Here is a 21,263-nt window from a genome sequence, read left to right on the forward strand (position 1 = left end):
TCTTTCTCTGTGCTGAATCGCGCGAAGGAAGCCTACAAAAGCATTGCTGTCTCTCTCTCATCTTCTTCTGTTTCTGCGGCATGCAGAAGCGGATGTAGAGGAGGTACTGAAAGAGATAGCTTTGGAGCGATTACGTCGGAGCGATCATGTTCAAGAGCTCAGAGATGCGCGACTTTCGCAAAATTGATGCCCCTACTTTGAGAAGAAACGATGAAAGATCAGTCTTTAACACACCAACCTGCGCATATATGTATGCGTGTGGTGTATGGCGCAGTATGTTGCAGCATTGCGTTATTTATTACCGATAATGTTCAAAGTATAGTCTCAATTAAAACAATAGATTTTTTAAGATGCATGCCTAAATCGCGAGTTTTATTATTAGTTTATAATTTTAGTATGGTGTCTTTACTCGACCAAGAGAGCGGATATTTTTCAGACATGTTTCGAGATTCGACGAGCTTTTCGGAAACGTAGATTCTCCTCCGCGCACACACACTGCGCTTTCTCTCTTTCTCTCTCTCAAGAATTCACGTCAAGTTGCACCGAGAAAAATTCAAGATTTACAGCACGACCTAATACACTCGCAACAAGAAGGCGATCGTAAATCATACGAAGTAACATGAAATTTATTAGTCGAGCTAGAGGAGAGTAGCGATATCACCGGATGCATGGTACTCTCGCGTAGTGGCCGCTCTTGCCGGGATATTTGGTTGAGAAATATCGGAAGTGGAAATCTGACTCCATTAAAGAAACTATGAACTTTTATATTCAGCACGCTGATACAATCGTGATGCTAACACTTTGTGATAAAACTTTGTTGAAATGTCTTTGAATTGTTACCATACTTAGAAATTATTAAATTTTCTTTAATTATTTTATTTCTGACATGAATGAATGAGAAAATCTATCAAACCGTTCTCAAGAAACGGATATGTCTGATTACTTGTAGTAATAAACAAAGGAAATAAAATGATTTGCATCATCATATAAGAAATAAATGCTTTCATATTTTATAGAAACTGATTCAGAAAGCAACCGTCGAGATAATCAGCGGAAAATAATAATTCGCAAAACGATGTACGCAAATCACATACGATAAAATTAATTAGCTTGTACTTTACATATGTAATCTATATATAATATAATATCAAGTGATAGACATCCCACCGAAACGCATGCATAAGAGGATACTTTTAAGATGACAAGAGATGATTAGCGGAAATAAGGCGGGACGCGAATGAGCCGGGCTGCACCGCGCAGTACATTACATATTTATCTCGCTCGCTCGAATATCATCGGGATCCGATCCAAAAGTGCGATCATCGCGCCTCGGGGCCGATCTTATCTCGCGCCGCCGTGGCATCGGCTGCCTACGCACGAACGTCCCCGCGTGACGGACGTCTGAATGTGCATGCATGCAGCTGCGCTTCACGCGCGAGACACCCACCGGTAATTATGCGTGCGTTGCAACGTACGAGGGCGAAAAAGAAATCGCTTGTTCGCTCGCTCGCGTCGGCGGGAAACGGAAGGAGAGCGCGGAAACGCAAGAAGGCGAAGACTCAAACTCTCTCTCGACTATTTGTCAACGACTGAAGTCATTCTGAGACGATAGTCTCAGGTGATTCATAAAGACGATACAATTTACAATTTTATTAAATAATTATGCTCGACACAAATAAATCGGGATCTCGCGAAGACATCGTATGCTGCGTGGTGACAGATTCCAAGCGTATCAAAAATAAAAATCATAATTATTTAATAACTTGTAAATTGTATCGTCTTTATGAATCACCTCTTATCGATATTAGTGCAGCGCGCTTCGCATCGTTCGTATTGATTTTCTGTCATCGCGGAGGCGCGCTGCACTTCACGTATGTTTTGACAGTTCCTCGTGTATCGCGATTTCGTGCAACATGGTAAGCGATCGGTCCGCCTTTTCTCGTCGATCGTACTGCCGATGTCGCAAAAAGTTGAACGGTAACGCGTGAAAATCTCGGTGTACACGTATGTGGAAGTGCGTTTAACGAGACATACGCGGATAAATGGATCGAACGCGAAGCGAGTGATTTGGCCAGCAAGGCTTTCGGATTTGACCCTGAAGAGTGAATAGTGCTTACAGGAACAGGATACAGTGCTTGCAGGACATTGTGCAGTGAATAGAACAGTGAATAGAAACACGCGGTGAACAGCCGCGAAAAATTAAGATCAAATTGAAGTGTGCGCGATGTGCGGGGCCCCTTCGACCGTCACTGAACGCGGGAAAATTCTGCACAAGGATAGGATAACTACAACCCTTCGTAGCGCCGAAACTACGTCACCCTCGACATTTTGCAAGAGGAACTATCGTCTCAGAATGACTTCAGGAATCTACCATTAACCGGTGATACGATAAGTCTGGGACACCCTGTATATATACGCGTGTATGTGTATATACGCGAATACAAAAAAGAAGAAACAGGAACGGAACGGCGAAGCGCGCGCTTCCCCGCGCGCTCCTCTCCGGCGGCGAGACGGCGGACGTTCGTTCTTGTTGCACGCGCGCGGATCGCAGGTACAAATCGTCGCGGTGAGATCAAAAACGGCACGCCGACCGGGAGGTGGTCGCGCGCGCGTCCGCGCTGTCAGATAACCGCCGTACAGCTTCGTCGTCGCGGATGCAGCATCACGGATGATGCACCGCGCGTACGTCCGAGACGACGAACGAGCCAACGCGGAGGGATCGCCCTCACACGCGGGATAAAAATATGGGGCACTAAGCAACGGGCTTAAGGGGATGACAATGGCGCGAAACTGTACGGATGGCGCAATCAAGATTTTTCGGCAAGCGGCTCGTCGCCGGCTACTCGAAACTCGTAAATAATAATAATAATAATAATCTTTATTTACGGGAGCCACCCTTTAGTATACATAGAAAATTTAGAAAATACGAAAAAATACAAATATATATAAAATCAAGTGTAGAATACAAAATCCGTACTCATATCGCAAGTAAAAATCACACCCGGTAATGCCCGGTAAAACATAGAAAATTTAGAAAATACGAAAAAATACAAATATATATAAAATCAAATGTAGAATACAAAATCCGTATACATATCGCAAGTAAAAGTCACACCCGGTAACACATATAATAAGTCATAAATCAGATGTAAAATATAAAATACAAAAATACAAATACATATCGCAAATATCAAATTTAAAATCCAAAATACATCTCGCAACTGTCAAATGTAAAATACAAAAATACACAATACAAATACATATCGCAAGTAAAAAGTCATAACCGGTAACACAATAATGAGTCAAAATGAGTCAATAAAAATACGTTGAGTAAAGAATAAATGTAGGGGCTATGGACTCATTGCGATCGCACGCAAAAGTGAAATTTTAAAAGCTGATGCACCACTACCAAAAAAAAGATATTAACTCCTTGCACTCGACGACGTTGATGTCGACATAGCGCTAACGAGTGACTATTCGCAGATATACAACATTGCGGATTGTCTTGAGGAAATATTTTACTCCGAGTGTAAATAACAGTTAGTTGCTTCGACTGCCTAATAAGAATGTCAGCGTGGAAAGCTCTTCCTCTCTCTTGCTCTCCCGTGGAGACCAGGGAGAGAGCGAGGAGAGCTCAGAGATTATTTATCGCGGTGTCGGGGTGCACAGGAGAGAAAATCTCCGTAGCATTCTAGCGCGACTGGCGTAACTGCATTTTATCATATGCGTCATTGATGAAATAATAGAAGCAGAACCGGATATGCTCTCTCGTGCTTGCCGAACCCGTGACGCGCGTGAGCGTGGATAAGCCGGTAATTCCTCGTTTCACGGCGCAATGGGGGAGGTGGGCAAAAATAGGGTTGTCCGGCCCGCTTGAAACTTACGTACCACACATACTCCGGTTCTCCGACTCGCGCGCGGCCAACGCAGTGTGATAATTTAGTAATCTAAGAGAACAAAATTATTGCACTAAAAGTATATTAGTTTTCATTGGTTTTATGAAGCTATTACTAATAAAATATATAATTGAGAACATATTTTCCATTAATGTGACAATATTTAAAAACAAAAAGTATGAATATTTAAACTAATACAGTAAGTTGACATTTATGTAAAAAAACTATATGTAAACTATTTTATCTTTATCAAAGAAAATTAAGAGAGAATTATTTATTAGAAAAATAGTCAATCAATTATATCAATTCTGGTATCTTTCGAATTTTCAATCCATTACTTATTACCTCATATCCATTTATTGCGAGTTTACGTGTTCCTCCAAAAACTAAACGCGGACAAATCATTCCAGAAGTTTTAGATTTACTCCAGTAAATGCGCTATGATGCAGTGCACACGTCGAGTTCTTACTCGATGTTAAGATTTAATCTGACAGTTATATAAGTTAATATACGCGCCTTGGCATGATGATACTAATTTTTCTGAGAATATTTGCACTTGCGGCACAGAGGCTCCCATAGACAACGTCCATATAGTTCACGCACGCCGCAAGCAATCTGAAGTTCGAAAGCAAAATTCGGACTTCAGATTAGAATAAATTAACAATAAAAGAGAGATTATGCAACGAACTGTCAGAATGACACATCAAGCCAAATGTACTTTAATTTAACACACAAACAAATGCAACGGTGGGACGAGATTTTTCTGCGGCTTGCTAAAATAGCCGTTCTCCGCGTGGGTATGCGCCGACCCGCTCGGTATCAGCCTTGCAAGGCTACTTGTGACAAAGCGATCTCGCTTAAAATCAGGTAGTAAAACCCGCCGTGGCATGCGTGCTCAAACGCGCCCTCGACGAATCAGCGAGAGGCCGGCTAAACCGGCTCGTATTTTGCGATTTTTATATTTGGCTCCCGGCGCGCGGAATTGCACCGTGCGCCGGCGACGCGCGTAATAACTCAGCCACGCGAGGAAAAACGGAAGATACGGGAATGCCCGCGAAATTGACATCAGCGCGATTAAACGTATCGTAACCGCGCGGTTAACAATCTTCCGCTTGGCGCAAGTACAACAGCTGGAACGCGTTTTATTTAAAGGGACTGCTGAATTACGCGCGAAAGTGAACTAAAATAGAATTAACAAAAACGTCGGCGAAGTAAATCAGTAACAGGATTAAGTAGAATAAAACGTTATCTTACAGATTAAGAGGATTAAGTATGGCGGAAGCTGTGGAGGAAGAGAACTTGCAACGCGGTAAGCTTGTCGGACACACTTGACGTACTTCATACGATTTCTTATTGCAACGATAAATCCTTTATTTACGATGACATTATCCGAGCAATGTGTACACAGATTAGTGACGCGTACATTCGCGAGATAGATGCACGCACTCTCCATCAATCATGATCGCGATCGTCCATCACCGTGATCATCATAATCCAGATCAGACCTTCGGGCAACAAACCTATCTTCCTGCAAGAATCTAAAAGCGAAGCGGATGAGCGCGCGCGAAACTAAGAATTCATCGCAGCAAAGTACGAGTAAGAAGTACGAGGTTTTCGTTGCCTGCATAATTTAGTTCATTTACTTGTGTTAACGTTGCGAAACGTAATCGAGAAAAAACGCTAATTAAACGTTATTTATCGAGTCAATGTATTATCTAAATCATACAATAGAAAACTTTGTCACTTAAATATTTCAGCAATTGTCAAAATGCATAACCGACATGATGCATGGCTATCAAGATTCAACGATAAGCGTGCAATTTAATGTTACTACTTGTTACCAATGTAATGCAATGTTAATTGCTACCAACACGGTTAGCTGTGGTTTAGTTGTATCTAATTATATTTCTTTATATCTGTGTAATTACTAGGAAAAGCAACGTTCATAGAACGTTTAATGTAAATTTATTCATTCCCTCGACACCTAGCTAAGGCTAACGTATCTTGATAAAGGTGCTTCAGTTCATGAATTCTTGAAACAGCTTAAGGTAATTAGTAAGACGCTATGTTTCAACATTTCTTTTGTAAATACGGAAACATTACACCAAAAGAAGCATTGCACGCTGTACATGCATTTTGATAATCATTATGCTCTCGCGAGCATGTCATTTTCCTTTTTTCGCGTATTCGCGCAACGCTGGCTAATAATGACCAAGGTCTGGTATATTATTTTCCATATTAGAGATAATTACTCGGAATCATGCGTACAAGAACATCGTACAATGCGTGTGGCAATAGTTAACTGCCAGCGTTTGCTGTAAATTCAAGAGAACTTTGTGTGATTCTTCCTGCAGGTAAGACTGTGATATACGTTCTTTTGCCTTTTGCACGTTTCGCATATTGCACACCATTGCCGGCATTCCCTTAAACGAACAAGGTTTCATAGCTCTATAAACACATTGTTTGCACTATCTCAATTCCTATGTGACATTCATAATAAAAAAATAATTTTATGTCTTTAAAATAATAAAATTCAAACTTTCTCATACATTTGCGTATAATGAAATAAAAAATTATGACGCATGATTACAAAATACAAGTAGGAAAACAGATTGATCTAGCCAAGCAAATCTTGATAAAAAGCTGAAAAAATATGTAATAGCCATCGCAGCGGCAGTAAGTCGACAATAATGTTGTTTCTCCATAGCTAATAATAATTTTACGTTCAATTTACGATACAAAGCAAGATTAGAAATGTTTCAAGTTCCATGAGAAAATCTCCGGGGGCTATGTTCAACGCCTTGAAACGTAGCGTAATAATTAATTCAGATGACAAATAGGCACGATTGTCCGCAGTAATGAACTGCATAACTTCTCGATAGCGTAATCAACCGACACTCCCCGACACACATATACAGATATATGTATTATGAAATTCCAATTTAATAGGCTTCCGATTAATCGTAAATAAGCGCCCACTCGAACCCAATGATCTAAATTCCATCCTGCTCTAATTGTTATTCATATTACTAAGCAGCATTTCTCTTTCAACCGGCTTTGACAGACATCAAGGCAATTTGTTCATCGAAGTCATTCGAACTGGTTAGTTAGCAAGTTTTAATAAATCACCTTGTTGATGAACATCTCAATCAATTAGTCTTATACACATGATAGAACAATTTTAGCTCTGACACTGTTATGGAAGAATGATTTTTTTAAACATCACTTTTCCGTATCGTTTTTATTTCTAACTTTATATAGCAAATGCTCTAATGTATTTATCAAGAGAGAGGAAGAGCTTTCCACGCTGACATTCTTATTAGGCAGTCGAAGCAACTAACTGTTATTTACGCTCGAAGTAAAATATTTCCTCAAGACAATCCGCAATGTTGTATATCTGCGAATAGGAGATTTAAATTCCAATAAATGAATAAATGTAAAAAAATTAATAAAATAAAATAAAATGACTGTAAAAATTCCACTGAGTGAAAACAATGTATTTAATTACATTACATGAAAGTAATCTACATTTTCCCCATAACATTTCATTGAATCTAGAGTCATATATTAATCCGTTATATCCATAATCATATATTAATACTCGTTTAATGAATATATACTAATTAGTGCACGCTGTGCACCTTACGTAACTGTCCCGCGAGCCGCCAAAGCAGTTGAGAAATCCTAACGTATACTTAAGAGCCTACCTAAGGAACAGCCTTAACGAATCAATCGACAATGGTGGTGGACAAGCGGGGGAGGTGGCACGAAGAGGAAAGGAATAGGAGGATCGAGATCGAGGACTCGATCTTTGCCGGGTCGATGCTAATTTCTAGGGTCGAGTCGTGCGCTGGCCACGCTCGCGATTGGTCTACGCGAGTAGCGGCCCCTTTTGTTCTTTTAGTCAAGAACCGCCGATATATGTGGAGCAACCTGGCGACGATCGTGATATGTCAGCCGGCACCCACGCTCCTGCGACTTGAGACTTGTGCCACCTTCGCGGCTAGACCTTCTCGGCCCTGACCTGTCTTGTCGTCGCTTCGGGGCCTCCTCTAAACTTACGTGCCATTATCTCTCATCGGGCCATCGCTCATCGGCTCGAACCTCCTCGCAGATAAAGATTTTCGTCTATTGTTTCATCGAGGCTTAATAGTCACTTCGACTATAATAGCGAGACAGCTATCAACGTTAATTTTTCAGCTAGGCAAACTCTTTCCCGCTTTTCGTCCGTGCGAAAGTTGCACGTACAAGTTTGACTATTGTTTTATTGACAGAAATAAAATAGCATAATGGCATCTACAGGCATCATACGTGCACGTGAAATAATCAAAGTTAAATAAAAAACAGCTGCGACTGAAATGTCGTAAGCTTTCCATGGTGCTGAATTGCGAAAACTAGTAAACAGAATAGGAAACGGAGTTTAATCAATGTTAAATCCAGTCTGTAGTTCTAATCACCGCCTTTTACTGTCGCTGATACCGTTCTCGCAACGTGACAGTATTATTATTCTAACCGCCCCTTCCCTCTTGCAGAAAAGAAGGCGCGATGGCTGACGATTGTATTCGCCATCCACTACTACAATCGCTCCCACTACAGCCGTTCTCTATCCTCCTACTCTGGTGCCAGTTGGGCCACCTCTTCCTGAAAAGTATACCATCACGGACCATTGGATGTAACTGAAAAAAAAATCAAGGCTACCGATTGGACGGCCTCTAACGTTCGCCTAGGAATGCCGCGGCCTCGCGCAATGCACGCATGCAACGCACGATGCACATGGAGATGCAAATTAATGTAACCTCCGTATATGTTATCGAGCTCGAATCGGCGCCGTCACGCCTCCAGGTTACTCCACGCGAAGGATTTATGTTAATCCTAATTGACCTTCGCGCTGAAATTAACTATTTTACGTAATGCTTAAAGATCCTTATCGATCGATAGAGATTTCAGTAATCACGATTGTATTGGGCTTTGCCCTATTTCTAAGAGAAATGATAGACATTAAGTTCAATTTATTTAGCTACATCCCAACGGTTCATTAAATGTCTATCGAAAATAAAACCTACATAGTCAGTATCCTTTCACTAGCAAAATCACAGTAAATGATGTTGACATCAAATGTTGATTTCAAATGTTAAAATACTTTTTCTCTTTATGAGTCTGATTTACTTATATGAACTCTGATTTTGAGCTATGATGTTTAAAATGTTAACATTATTTACTGTGATTTTGCTAGTGAAAGGATACTGACTATGTAGATTTTATTTTCGATAGAAAATTTTCCTTTTTGTACGTGATTGAAATACAACGCTTATTCTTTTTTTTTTATACACAAATATTTTTAAATATTTTTATATCAAATGATTTGAAGCGTTGTATTTCAATCACGTACAAAAAGGAAAATTTTTTTAAAATGTAGTGTAAATATAATCGCATCTAAAAACTGCTTTCAAAGGAAGACTTATGAAGAATGCACATCATGAAACCATATCCGTTACCGACGTTACCGTCACACTCGAGTAAAGCACCCTGTCCCGATGATGTCGCTTTTATTGCGATTAAGTCGAAGTTATTCTAGATACGAGGAAGTATTAAAGTCCGTACCCGACGAGTATGGGGATCGATAGGAGCGGGATTGATGAGGAGAAAGGTGGAGGACCATTAAAGCGACGTGGGGAGAGAGAAACGAGTAAGAGACAACCGCGAAAAAGATCGGCAAGTTGGAATGTCGGTTAATTTGTAGCCAAGTCTAGTCCATGGTGGAATTTACGCGTGTCTGTATTGTACTTTCATGCGTGCCGAGGCACGCGTCACCCGTATCAATGCGTCGTATTTATGTGTCGATGTGCACATAGAGTATATTAATTATAGATATATTTCAAACAAAGAACGATATATTCGTTATGTTATATTATATTGCAAATGCGACTAATCGCGGAAATGCTGAGGATAATCACAATTAATGAATAATCGTAAATCTGCCACTAGTTATCATTCCATGAAACAACAAAGAGGCAAAGTATGCAGCGGCAATTATCAATAAATATTCTGTGAATATTAAAGCTGATTTTTAAATATCTATTATATATTGGCGAGGAGAAATATTATACACTTTTCATTTTCCGGAATAAAAATCTTACAAAGAAAAAACGTATTAAAAATATTTCTAATACTACGTCATAAGATAAATTTTACGGTACATTTTCTAGTTAATAAGTTTGCTTTCTAATGCGCACCATAGTTATCGTGTGCAATGATCTTTACGGTGCGGTTATTGATCGATCGTTAGTAGATAAAATAAATAAATAATATCCATTACAATAGGCTGTTTGATCTGCAAAGGAAAAAGGAATAGAAATCACTGTTGCATTCCACCGAGCAACTTATGCGATCAAGCGATCAGGCGAAAGCTACAAGCTTCTACCGTTCCGGTATTCAAAGTACCGGTATACAAGTCGTGTCTTAGCTATGGCAGGTATTTACTACTAGGCACGAAGATACGTTACAACGTTCGTGCACTTTGTTGCATCGATGCCGTTTTTCCAGAAAGCCGCGGAATGTGCGAGATCTTTGACTTACAAGACACACGATGTAAAAACAGGAAACGATTAAAACGAGATTTGCCCGATTATATATAAAATATATACGCGCGAAAAATAATCACATGTTATTTTATATCTTTATAATTTTGATTTCAGCGAGAGAGAGAGAGAGAGAGAGAGAGAGAGAGAGAGAGAGAGATAAGAAGAAAGTAAACGAAATAAATAAAATGATGCAAATACAGATCAGATGGCATTTACAATTCTATATTTTATCCACAGCCAGATAAAACTATTCCACGTGAGCTGCGCGGACGGCTTCCTTCTTACTCGACACTTTCGCATAAGTAGGCGATTCAAGTGCCGCTCCATGTAGAGAGCCACGAAACGCGAAACAGAGCACAAAAAGAACAATTCGCGGAATGGATGAGAAGGGCACACATAAGGAAGCCGAGTTTACGAGATGATTGTCCTACGGTCCCTATTCATTCAGCATGGAATCTCCAGGCGGATCTCTATTGTAGATTATTGCGCCATTGTCCATTGTCGCAATACGCCACAACTGGTCTTCGTAGATCCCTCTTTGACGTAAGCAGAAAAAGCTCGGCAAGAATGAAGACGGCCCCATTGGATTGGAATATTCCTCAAAATAATTTTAAATATGAAAAAAAGTCGTAAAAAAATGTAAATTTACTTTAATATCGAGTGGAATGTTTTATAATATTTGAGCAATAATTACATAATTTTTTAAACGTAAATATAAATAAATTCTACAACGATTAGAATAACTAATAATGTTCTTTTTGTGTCATAGTAATAATATAACAAACATATATACTACAAAAATACTGCAATTTAGTATCATTCAAAACACGATTAAATAAAAAATAAAATTTCCTAAAAATGACTTTCATTTTTTAGATTTTTTATTTGTAAGAGTTTTATTCCGGAAAATGAAAAGTGTATATTTCTCCTCGCCAATATATAATAGATATTTAAAAATCAGCTTTAATATTAATATATAGTATTATATAATAATATAATAATAATATATATGTAATAATAATATATATATAACAATAATATATATAATATATAATAATTTAATAATTAATTTAATAATTAACTTAATAATTCTTCATTTCATTTTAATTCTCCATTTAAGTTTTCAGTTAATTAATTTTCCACTGGAAGACAAAGTTATGATAAAATCAACACATTCTTTCAGATCAACTAGCTACAATTAACGGCAATTAGCGGTATCACGTGCCTCCCATACTGAACGTTACAGGGAGGAAAAAGCAGCTTGCACGCAATTCAGACATGCGTAAGGAAATTTTACGTCGCTGCGGGACAGACATCGATGAAAACGGAATGATGCGGAACCAGCACCTGCGTGGGTACAGACAATTACGTATGGATAACTTCAACAACAAAAAATGTCTGATGCGATCGCACGCTCTCGATCTTATCGAGACGGTGTCGCGCATTGCCTCGAAGGTCCTAGGCCCGGTATGACGGTGCAATTATTAATAATTGGAAAATTTTTTTCGAGTATAATTCAATGTAACGAGAACCAGCGCGCTCATTAATTTGATATTACAAGCGCTGTCCCCGAATTCCCGTTATTATATCGTCGCGGGACCATTAGCGTTCTTTCGCAACACGCAATTTATGGGTTTACATTTCCAGTCGGACTTCAAAAACAGGTGTAATTCGGGTCAAATGTACGTATGTCTCTTTTGAGAGATCCAGATACAACTCGAGATACACATATAAAAATATTTCACATATAAACACACAGATCACATATAAACATATAACAGATTCATATATAAAATATTGTTACAAAAGCACAAAAATTCGAAATTGCAATTTAGAATCAAGCAAGATGCTAAGGATACGATAATTCAAGCAAACTGCTGGCAGAGCATGCAGGCAAAATCAATTATGTACTCACCTTATGCAGCCGGTCTCCTTGTGCTTGCCGATGAGGAACGTTAGCACACTATCGGTCATCTGGTTAGCCCACGGTGGTTTCACCCAGATCAGATTCTTAAGGTGACCCGCGTAGACTGCAGGCATGATCCAATTCTCGATGCTGATCTCGCTGAAAAAGTTCGAATCGACTGTAAAAATGTGACTCGACGCGCTCTTTCCGCATTTTTTTTTTTGCGACGCACATTATCGCGTATTTACTCGTAAATCTCTTGAGCAGTGATACTGGTTTAAAACAATAATTTAATTATTATTGTTTTAAACCAGTATCACTGCTCAAGAGCGATTTACGAGTAAATACGCGATAAAGTGAATTTTTGATTGACATAGAAAATCGTAAATATGGCTGCAAAGCAATTGCGTTCAAATATGGCATCTGCGTCGTCACAAAGGAATATGGGCAGCCATCTTTATGATTCCATCTCCATCCACGCATACACTCACATATCTTCTCATTCTACATAATTACCTTATGCATTTAACATAATTCGAGATATTTTAATACAAAATAGAGGACTGATACCAATAAGCATAATTATAATATATACACGTACCTAAACAAGTCATTCTTATCCCAGACTGTATCAGCCGACATCTCTTTCGGTATTAACATGTCGGGATGCGAATCCAGATGTACAATGGTGTTACCTTCGAAGGGCAGATGCTTCGAGCCTATACACCGATATATGATCGGAAGAACCTAAGAATATCAGAAACACGACGTATATATAAAATATTTCTCGACAATCACGCGTCTACATCGCGTTTACAAGTACTACGACATCACGAGCTCAAGCACCGCGTAACGATCACTTCCAAATAACTCAATACTCAACCAACGCGAAGTTTCAAACAATCGTGTCCAATCCTTCCTACTAGAAGGTTAAAATTTAGATCTGTATCTGTATTTCTCGCATCTCGCGATACAATCTATATCTATCTTGAGCACGACGGATTTTGTTGAATATTGTTATATAATATTTTGTTAGATATTGTTGCATTACGTGCATTAATTTATCATACATGAGCTAATGGCGCATCGTTCGCGCGATTTGAAATCTCACGGCGCTCGCATCGCGGTGATTTCTGGGCGCCCGCTATGTCACTAGGCGCCGCGGAATTTACTAGCGCGAGGCGCGCGTGCGCGACATATATTACGCTGCGTCGTTCTCGGAGTCACGACAGACGAGAACGTCGTGCGGCGATACGCCCGGCGTTCAAATTGGTTCGAATGCCACTCACGTCATCGTGGTCCTCCTCCACGTAGATCGGCGTTCTCTTGAAGTGCTTGAGTGCGAGCAACATTTCGTGGGCCCTGTCGCGACACGCGAGACGGTAATTATCGGGCTGCCGGCAAGAACTTAAAACGAACGCTGGATACCGGCGGACGCGCGCGTTCGACGATCGATTTTTCTAATTAACGCCACGGACGCACGACGGACGCGATAAACTCGAATCGAGTGGGCGCACTGCTTCACGCGTAAGCACGTGGTCACGGACTGGAGTTTGCTGTTAGGCGCGCGCCTCAAACGATCATTTCGCGAATAAAGGGACAGGGTCACCGGACCAAGGGTTTATGCCGAATTCTCACGAGACGAGTTTCGTAAGGTGGTTCTCCTTTTTTCTCGTGCCTAGCTCGGCTCCTTCCCCCTGCTCTTCCCTCTGCAAAAGGACGCCTTAGAAACCTGATCCTAACTCACAGCCGGCGAACCGCGCGTACGAATGCCGTGGAGTATCTTTTGATGATTCGTCCCGGCAGGCGGAAATGATGGGCGGAATGCTGATGATTCGATGTTACGTAGTAATCATTCATAATCTAGCTTGAATTGCAGCGAACTGCAGACTGCTATTAATGAATCAGTCAATTTTCAATAAATATAATCTAAATACATAAACGTAATTTTTATAAACTTTATTTCTTTTTATATAACTTGATTTCTTGAAAATTTGGTTATTTAAATGAGGGATCTTTTGGATAAGAATAAAATCGAAAAGACATTCGCAAATAGTGTTCTTCAGCTTTTTTTACAAGCATGATCTTTATTGTGTAATTTAAATTAAACTTGACACATCCTCCTTTACATTTAATCATTAAAATTGTTATAAAAAAGTGAAAAATATTAGGTGCTCGCAAAAGTTCACATGATGATTAAAGCTACTTATTTAATAATAACAATGAGATGTAATATTTTAATCAAAACTTTTGGATTAGTTATTTAATCTTTTGCTAACTTTCAGGCAACAATAGTTTGATCCCGCACCGGTAAAATGACTCATCTTTTGAGGCAATCCATCTACTTATGAGTTAGAAACTTTTGCAAGCGTCTATAAAAACAAATACATGAGAAATGTTTAACAAAAAAATATGCTATCTTTTGATTTGTTAGAAAATTCAACGTCTAGTTTACTGCGTGAAACGTCTCAGCACAATGTATTTACACATATCACTAGCAGCTATCAGTATGAAAAAATAATACGTTTACATTGAATTACGCTTATTGTTAGCAACAATATCCGATAATATCCGTTCGGTGAGACCATACGAGACTCGATCACAGAAGATTAATCCAATTGCGTAACCGCGTCGAACCGGTAGGAAAAGGTCACCTGCGGCACACAGTTCACATCCCGCCGATGCGTGTTAGGCACCAGCAATGCGTGACTTTCGCTATCGATCGATTCACATGTCATTCTTCGCTGCCTGATCATAAACACATCGTGAGAAAAGATTCGATCCGAAAATGCGCCCGCGGTGCAGCGTTACTCCGATTTCACGTTACTCCGTCACGCATTTCCACCGATTAATGCGAATCCGCGCGATTACTCATCGTACGAACACGAATTCTGAAACATTTGCGACTGGTAGATCTCCAAGTGCAACTGATTCGTTCGTGCCGTCAATGACGACAGGAACTCCTCGATGTCCTCCGTCGAATCGTCATCCCGATCATGCATCTCCACGTTTTCTGAATGCTCGCTGATCTTCTGTCTCCTGTGCCTCGCGCGATTAGAGCGTGACGCTTTATTGTCTCTACGAGATGGATAGTAATGATGATAGACAGCTGTCGAATGTGCGTCAACATTTCCCGTCCACTGGGAAGTCGGATCGTCGATCTGATTTGATGCAAAGGCTCCCTCTTCTGCGATTGCATCGTTTAAATTCGAACTTGAGACCTGCGGGTAAAAATTCTGAACGGCTGGATTCGGTGAACTCAGGGGAACAGAGGCTGTTGAATTATCCGTCATATTCTTTGGCTTATCTTGATGAAACTTCGCGTTATTAGTAATAATTTTCTTGTACGGATCGTATTCTACATCATTGTAACGAATGTTATTGGTTTGCACAGGCATGTATTTTATTTGCACCTTTTTCACTCCTTTATCACGTGTAGCATCTCTCTTGCACCGTCTTGTAGCGTTTTCCATGCTATTCTTGTTCTTCCCTTTTTCTCTTGCTTTTTCCTTTGTTTCTGTTTCTTTTTGCCTGCATTCTTCCTCCTGGTTCCCGCTAGTTGTGATTGGTTTCTGTGGACCACTGAGGAAATTATCATTACTTAAGCTGCTTGAGTGTGTATCAACGTGCGACGTAGATAATGGCTCGCTTGAACTACTGCTCATATTCTGCTCACTGTCCTCTTTCTCTTGCTTAATTTGAAACGATGGTTCACTATCATCTAAATCTTTGTTCACGAAAGCGTCTTTGTTTTTGTCAGAAATTATACCAGTGGAAATACTACATTCTGTATCTTGTACTTCATCCTCATCTTTATCAAGTTTGAGAGAGAGCACCTCTATTTCTTTTATTAAATTTTGTGTATCTTCATTTATAATTTTCTGATGTTGAATATCATCTTGATTTTTCAAAGAAATTGATTTTTCGACCACATGCACGCACTTCGTTGACTCACCATTCGTTTCCGAAAGAATCTGCATATGCTCCGTCGATTCATCAGTTGTTGTCGAAGGAATGTGGCTCTCGGATAGTTGTACGTGCTCTGTCAATTCATCATTTGTTTCAGTAGCAATTTCCTTTACAGATACTTGTAAATGTTCCACTGATTGATCATTTTCTGATTTCCTTTTTGCTGCTTCCTCAATAACGAGCGCTTTTATACCTGCGAAGGATAAATTTCGATCTCTTATTTTCTTAATCAAATCACTATGCTCAGCTTCACTCAGGAATACTATGTAATCTATTATTTCCATTAATTTTTCAGAAGGATCCTCATAATTGCTAAAATATCGTAATGCTTTGCGATATTCCTCAATCTCCGATTCTGACATCATTAAATTTGGCATGTGCTCATCGACGTTCACGGGATAAGGAAAATGTGCGTTGAATTTGGTCCCCAATGTGTAGAAACGGCCCTTGAACTCCTCTATTTCTTTATACATTTCTAATAAATTGTTATTTGAATTGTATCCTGAGTACGTATAAGTGTCCTGCACTTCTTCGTCATTACGAAGCTGCGGGAAGACACATAGGAAAGCTCGTTTCTGTATATCAAGGAAGGTTTTCAGAGCGGAATAATGTTCTTCGTACATTAATTTATGAACAGAATCAGTCATACCTTTGTACGTATCATTCAGAAAACTAATTTCGTAATTAAGTAATTCTTTCCAATTGGAAGCCACTTTCAACAGGGATTCTTCATCATCTATACAAGTGTCGCAGCTGTTATCGTTAATTTTCTTAGCGTATGTTAATACGTAGTTATCCAACAGTTTTATTACTTTGTTACAGTCACTCTTATTCAATTCCTCTGTGGACGATTCTAGACTGTGCATTAAACCGCAGTTCTTCGAACACGTATCCTGAGAAACGTGCGTAGAAAGCTCTTCGTTATCACTCACATCATCAGGCTTACGGGCAAAAATCAGTACATTATTTTCTTCGCCTTCGTTGGCTGTTGGAAGCTTTAAGCCATCAATAATATTTGTAATCTCATCCTCCGATAACTTACAGTCTTTTATACCCGAAAGATCTATTTCAAACGTAACATCTTTATTTAATTCTTCCGCAGTGGAAAGATTACCTGAATCGGATTTGATTTTAAACGTATATTTGTTTCTCGATGAGCTACCTCCAGTAGCTGATTCTCTCTTCTCTTTCTCGGTCACAGGAGATTTTTTGTGCTTTTCATGTTGAAAATTCTTGTCTAACATTTTTTTCTTCCCATTCAAATCGACCTTCTTTTGTCTTGCGTATCTACCAATGAAACGATTATTGTGATACCTCTCCGGAGAGATAGTTTCACAAATGTCCGAAATAAGAAGATTCGCAACGTTATCTTTGAGTGTATCATTTAATGTTGTTTCATTAGAGAGATCAGAGATTTTATATTTGTCATGCTCCGCACATGAAGTACTTGCAACAGTATTTTCTAATGATGTATCGTTGATTGTAGTTTCCTTAGACAGAAGATTTTCACATTTGTCATCTACATTAGAAGTACTTGCAACATTACATTTTAATGACGTATTACTAGTTATTTCATTAGAAGAAACGCTTTCACATTTGTCATTTTCAGCAGCGGAAGTATACACAGCATTATTCTCCGATGATGTATCACTGACTGTTGTTTCATTGGGAGAAACGCTTTCGCATTTGTCATCCTTCGCAGTAGAAGTATTTACATTTTCCGATGACGCATCACTCGTTGTTGGTTCATTAGGAGAAACGCTTTCACATTTGTCATCTTCCACAGCAGATACATTATTTTCTGACGATGTGTCCTTATCTGTTGTTTCTTTAGACGAAACGCCTCCACATTTGCCATATCTCATGGCAGGAGCATTGGTAACGTTGTCTTCTAATGGTGTATCGTTGATTGTAGAAATTACTACAGGTACGCCGTTTTCAGATTCAAGAATTGTCCTATCAACTGGAGATTCCATGCGAGTCGCCTCGACTGAATGAAACTGTTCAAACTCTGTAGTATCATCAGCCCAGACATCTTCCTTATAATCGGAACGAAGTTTAAGCAGGTAAAAGTTGGGTCCACCAACGGAGAGTATCAATTCTCTGAAGGACGAAAGCTCCTTTTCGGAAACAATTGTAACGGAGATCCCGTGGGATCCGTAGCGTCCAGCTCTACCAATTCGATGCAAGTACGTTGCCCCATTTTTAGGCAGGTCGATGTTCACAACCATGTTAACATTCTCCACATCGATACCTCTTGCAGTTAGATCCGTGGTCAGCAGAATTCTGCACTCGAACTTTCTTAATTTCGCAATTGTCTCTAATCTTTTGGTCATGTCCTGACTTCCAGTGATGTATGTGGATGAAAAACCCATGGAGTTGATTTTATTGCTTATCGATTGCGTTCTACAACAGGAAAAATAGAGGAGTGCGATTACCAAATTAACCAAATTGAAAAATTAAATAATAATTAGAAGCGTATGATATAAATAATATATAGGTAATATTATTGTATATAAATACCTTGTATGGTAATTTGTGAAGACCAGGCTTTGCTTAAATGGAATCTTTGTAAGAATCTTCGCTAGCTCCTCCACTTTTATTTGTACCTACGAGAACATAAATATGAAAAACATATTATATAATCAAGTAAAATTATTAAATATTTGAACATTGACTAAAAACCTGTTTCATCATATTGGGATGCGCAGGAACTACGACCACAAATTGTTTGATCCCGATCAGAATCGAACCATCGATATCTGGTGACGTTAATACCGGAGAGCACATGTATGTCTGCAGGAACGTTTCTAAATCTCCAGGATAAGTCGCACTTGAAGCTATAACTTGTTTGCTGGACGGTAATTTAGAGAATATGTAACTATAAAAAATAAATATTTTTAATATTTATATTAAAAATTATTACACAACAATTAAATTACTAAATTATTAAGTTATCAATTAAAATTTGATTTAATATGTACAGTGATGCAAATTAAAGCTTGTTTTCGTGCATCACTTATTCAAGACTAAAAACATATCATAAGCATTTACAAAAGAAATTGCTAAATTCACTAAAAGCAGTCGAATATTTAATAAACTACAAATTCTCTCAATACTGACTTAATGTCTGTCTGAAAATCAATCTCCATCAATTTGTCGGCCTCGTCAAGAATAAATAACCTAGTTTTCGAAACCTTCAACAACTCCAATTCTATCAAGTGCTTTAGTCTCCCCGGAGCACCAATAGCTATGTGGCATTTATTCAGCTTTTTTCTGTCCTCGTCTATCGATATTCCTCCCACAAAGTATTCGACTTTTAGACCTGAAATGCAAACGTAAGTGGCAAGAACAAAAATAAATTTCTCTAAGGGCAAGGAAAATATTTCATTGATAGAAAGTACCGTCAATTCTTGAGCCTATTATTCTGAGAACTTCACATATTTGAATAGCAATCTCCCTGGTAGGTGCTATTATTAATACTTGTGGGGTCAAGATTTTGATATCTACTGCCTCAAGTCCTATTACACCAAATACTACAGTCTTTCCGGTTCCTGATTTTGCACGCACTATCAGATCTGTAAATCATAATACTGTTAGCACATAGGCTTCAACATGACTGAGTACGTTTATATACGGCAACGTCAATCCGGTTTAATAATGAGAATCACAAATCCAATGACAAAGTCTAACCCTCATAATCAATAAATTTGTAAAACACAATACTATGGTGAAACAAAAACACATAATTATATTTCCCCAGAAAAATTAAAGCAAATCCTGAAACTAACTCCGACTCACCTTTAATTAAATCTGCAAGTGTTTGATTTGTTTCAGCTAAAACTCTGATGAAATAGGTTTAAAAAACTGGAAGGATAACCAAATTCCATATATACTTGCCATATTAATCAATCTAAATCCACCATAGTTACAATATTTGTTTACATGCAAGAATTTATAGCATTATTATCACTGGTGCGATAACATCGGCGTAAACCACTGGTAGGTAACACCAGTAGTTAAAACAACGGTGGTTATTAAGTCGGATTAACATTGCTGTATAAACGTACTCATTGTCTGTCAAATATATGGATATTATTATCACCAAATCCACAGCGGCCTAATGGGATAGCTTTCAATTGTATAGGCGATGGTCGTTGAAATCCAGCACATATCAATCCATCTAAAATATCCTGTGAAAGACCTAACTGATAAAACGTCACGTCCTCTTGTATCTTTACATCCTCTGTCCTGGCTTTCTTTTTTATGTCATGTGCGATATACTGAGCCATTTTCCTATATGTATGAATAGATATAAAGTAAAATTAAATAAAGTTAAATTTATAATTCCCTTTCATAAGAATGTGACATTAAACAATCTATCAAAAAGATACAATAACTTAATTTACTAATAATATTTATAATGTTATAATATTTAACGAAATTAAACTTAATAGTTTACTTAAGCAGTTAATAATAGATTACCATGTACTTACACACTAAATTGAAATCTCTAAACATATAAAAATATAAGCCGGTATTTTTTATAACCTCAAATACTTCGTCAGTTCGTCTTGCTTCGTGTCGCCATGACCGTTGCAACGAAAGGTTAAGAACTTTACGTCAAACTGAAATACGCATGCGCGAAACATAATTCAATTGTTAATTCAATTGAAATTTATTATATATATTTATTATCTTTTTTTTCAGCACTATTTAAAATTTATTCTTGAATTGTTAGAGAATACAAAAATTCACTCATAATTTGTTGTCAAGCAAAATTATCTATAAATAAAATATCTCTAAGTACAAAGAAAGTACATGTACTCTAAATATAAAAATTATATCCAAACATATTACTTTTCTCTTTGATAAATATTGTAAAAATTACTTTCCAAACTAAATTAACGC

The 21,263-nt window shown here is 38.4% G+C and overlaps 2 protein-coding genes across 3 annotated transcripts in view; both read right to left on the reverse strand.

The window, feature by feature from the left end:
- Positions 1 to 14,336, reverse strand: part of LOC105284864 (UPF0489 protein C5orf22 homolog) — a 513,796-nt gene extending 499,460 nt beyond the window's left edge. For both annotated transcript variants that reach the window (XM_026971933.1, XM_026971932.1), the window contains exons 1-3: positions 13,673 to 14,336; positions 12,985 to 13,130; positions 12,393 to 12,542 (exon numbers count right to left, since the gene is read on the reverse strand). In XM_026971933.1, the coding sequence (XP_026827734.1) occupies positions 12,393 to 12,542; positions 12,985 to 13,130; positions 13,673 to 13,735 (359 nt within the window). In that variant the 5' untranslated portion in view covers positions 13,736 to 14,336. The remainder of the gene's footprint in view (positions 1 to 12,392; positions 12,543 to 12,984; positions 13,131 to 13,672) is intronic.
- A 102-nt stretch (positions 14,337 to 14,438) lies between these two features.
- On the reverse strand, positions 14,439 to 20,968 carry LOC105285680. Its single transcript, XM_026971925.1, has 7 exons — positions 20,849 to 20,968; positions 20,458 to 20,648; positions 19,757 to 19,930; positions 19,476 to 19,677; positions 19,038 to 19,233; positions 18,876 to 18,961; positions 14,439 to 18,758 (listed from the first exon to the last, which is right to left on the reverse strand). Exons 2-7 carry the CDS (start codon positions 20,642 to 20,644, stop codon positions 15,251 to 15,253), a joined length of 4,353 nt encoding a protein of 1,450 aa, XP_026827726.1. The 5' UTR covers positions 20,645 to 20,648; positions 20,849 to 20,968; the 3' UTR covers positions 14,439 to 15,250.
- Between the last annotated feature and the right edge of the window lie 295 nt (positions 20,969 to 21,263).

The sequence above is a fragment of the Ooceraea biroi genome, chromosome 8 (assembly GCF_003672135.1).
Source record: "Ooceraea biroi isolate clonal line C1 chromosome 8, Obir_v5.4, whole genome shotgun sequence".
Lineage (NCBI taxonomy): Eukaryota > Metazoa > Arthropoda > Insecta > Hymenoptera > Formicidae > Ooceraea > Ooceraea biroi.

Coding starts and splice junctions, on each gene's coding strand:
- LOC105285680 (XM_026971925.1), bottom strand. CDS start 20,644: ATGGCTCAGTATATCGCACATGACATAAAAAAGAAAGCCAGGACAGAG. Junction 19,931..20,457: donor ATTAGGCCGCTGTGGATTTG/GTGATAATAATA, acceptor TATGATTTACAG/ATCTGATAGTGCGTGCAAAA. Junction 19,678..19,756: donor AATAGGCTCAAGAATTGACG/GTACTTTCTATC, acceptor TTTGCATTTCAG/GTCTAAAAGTCGAATACTTT.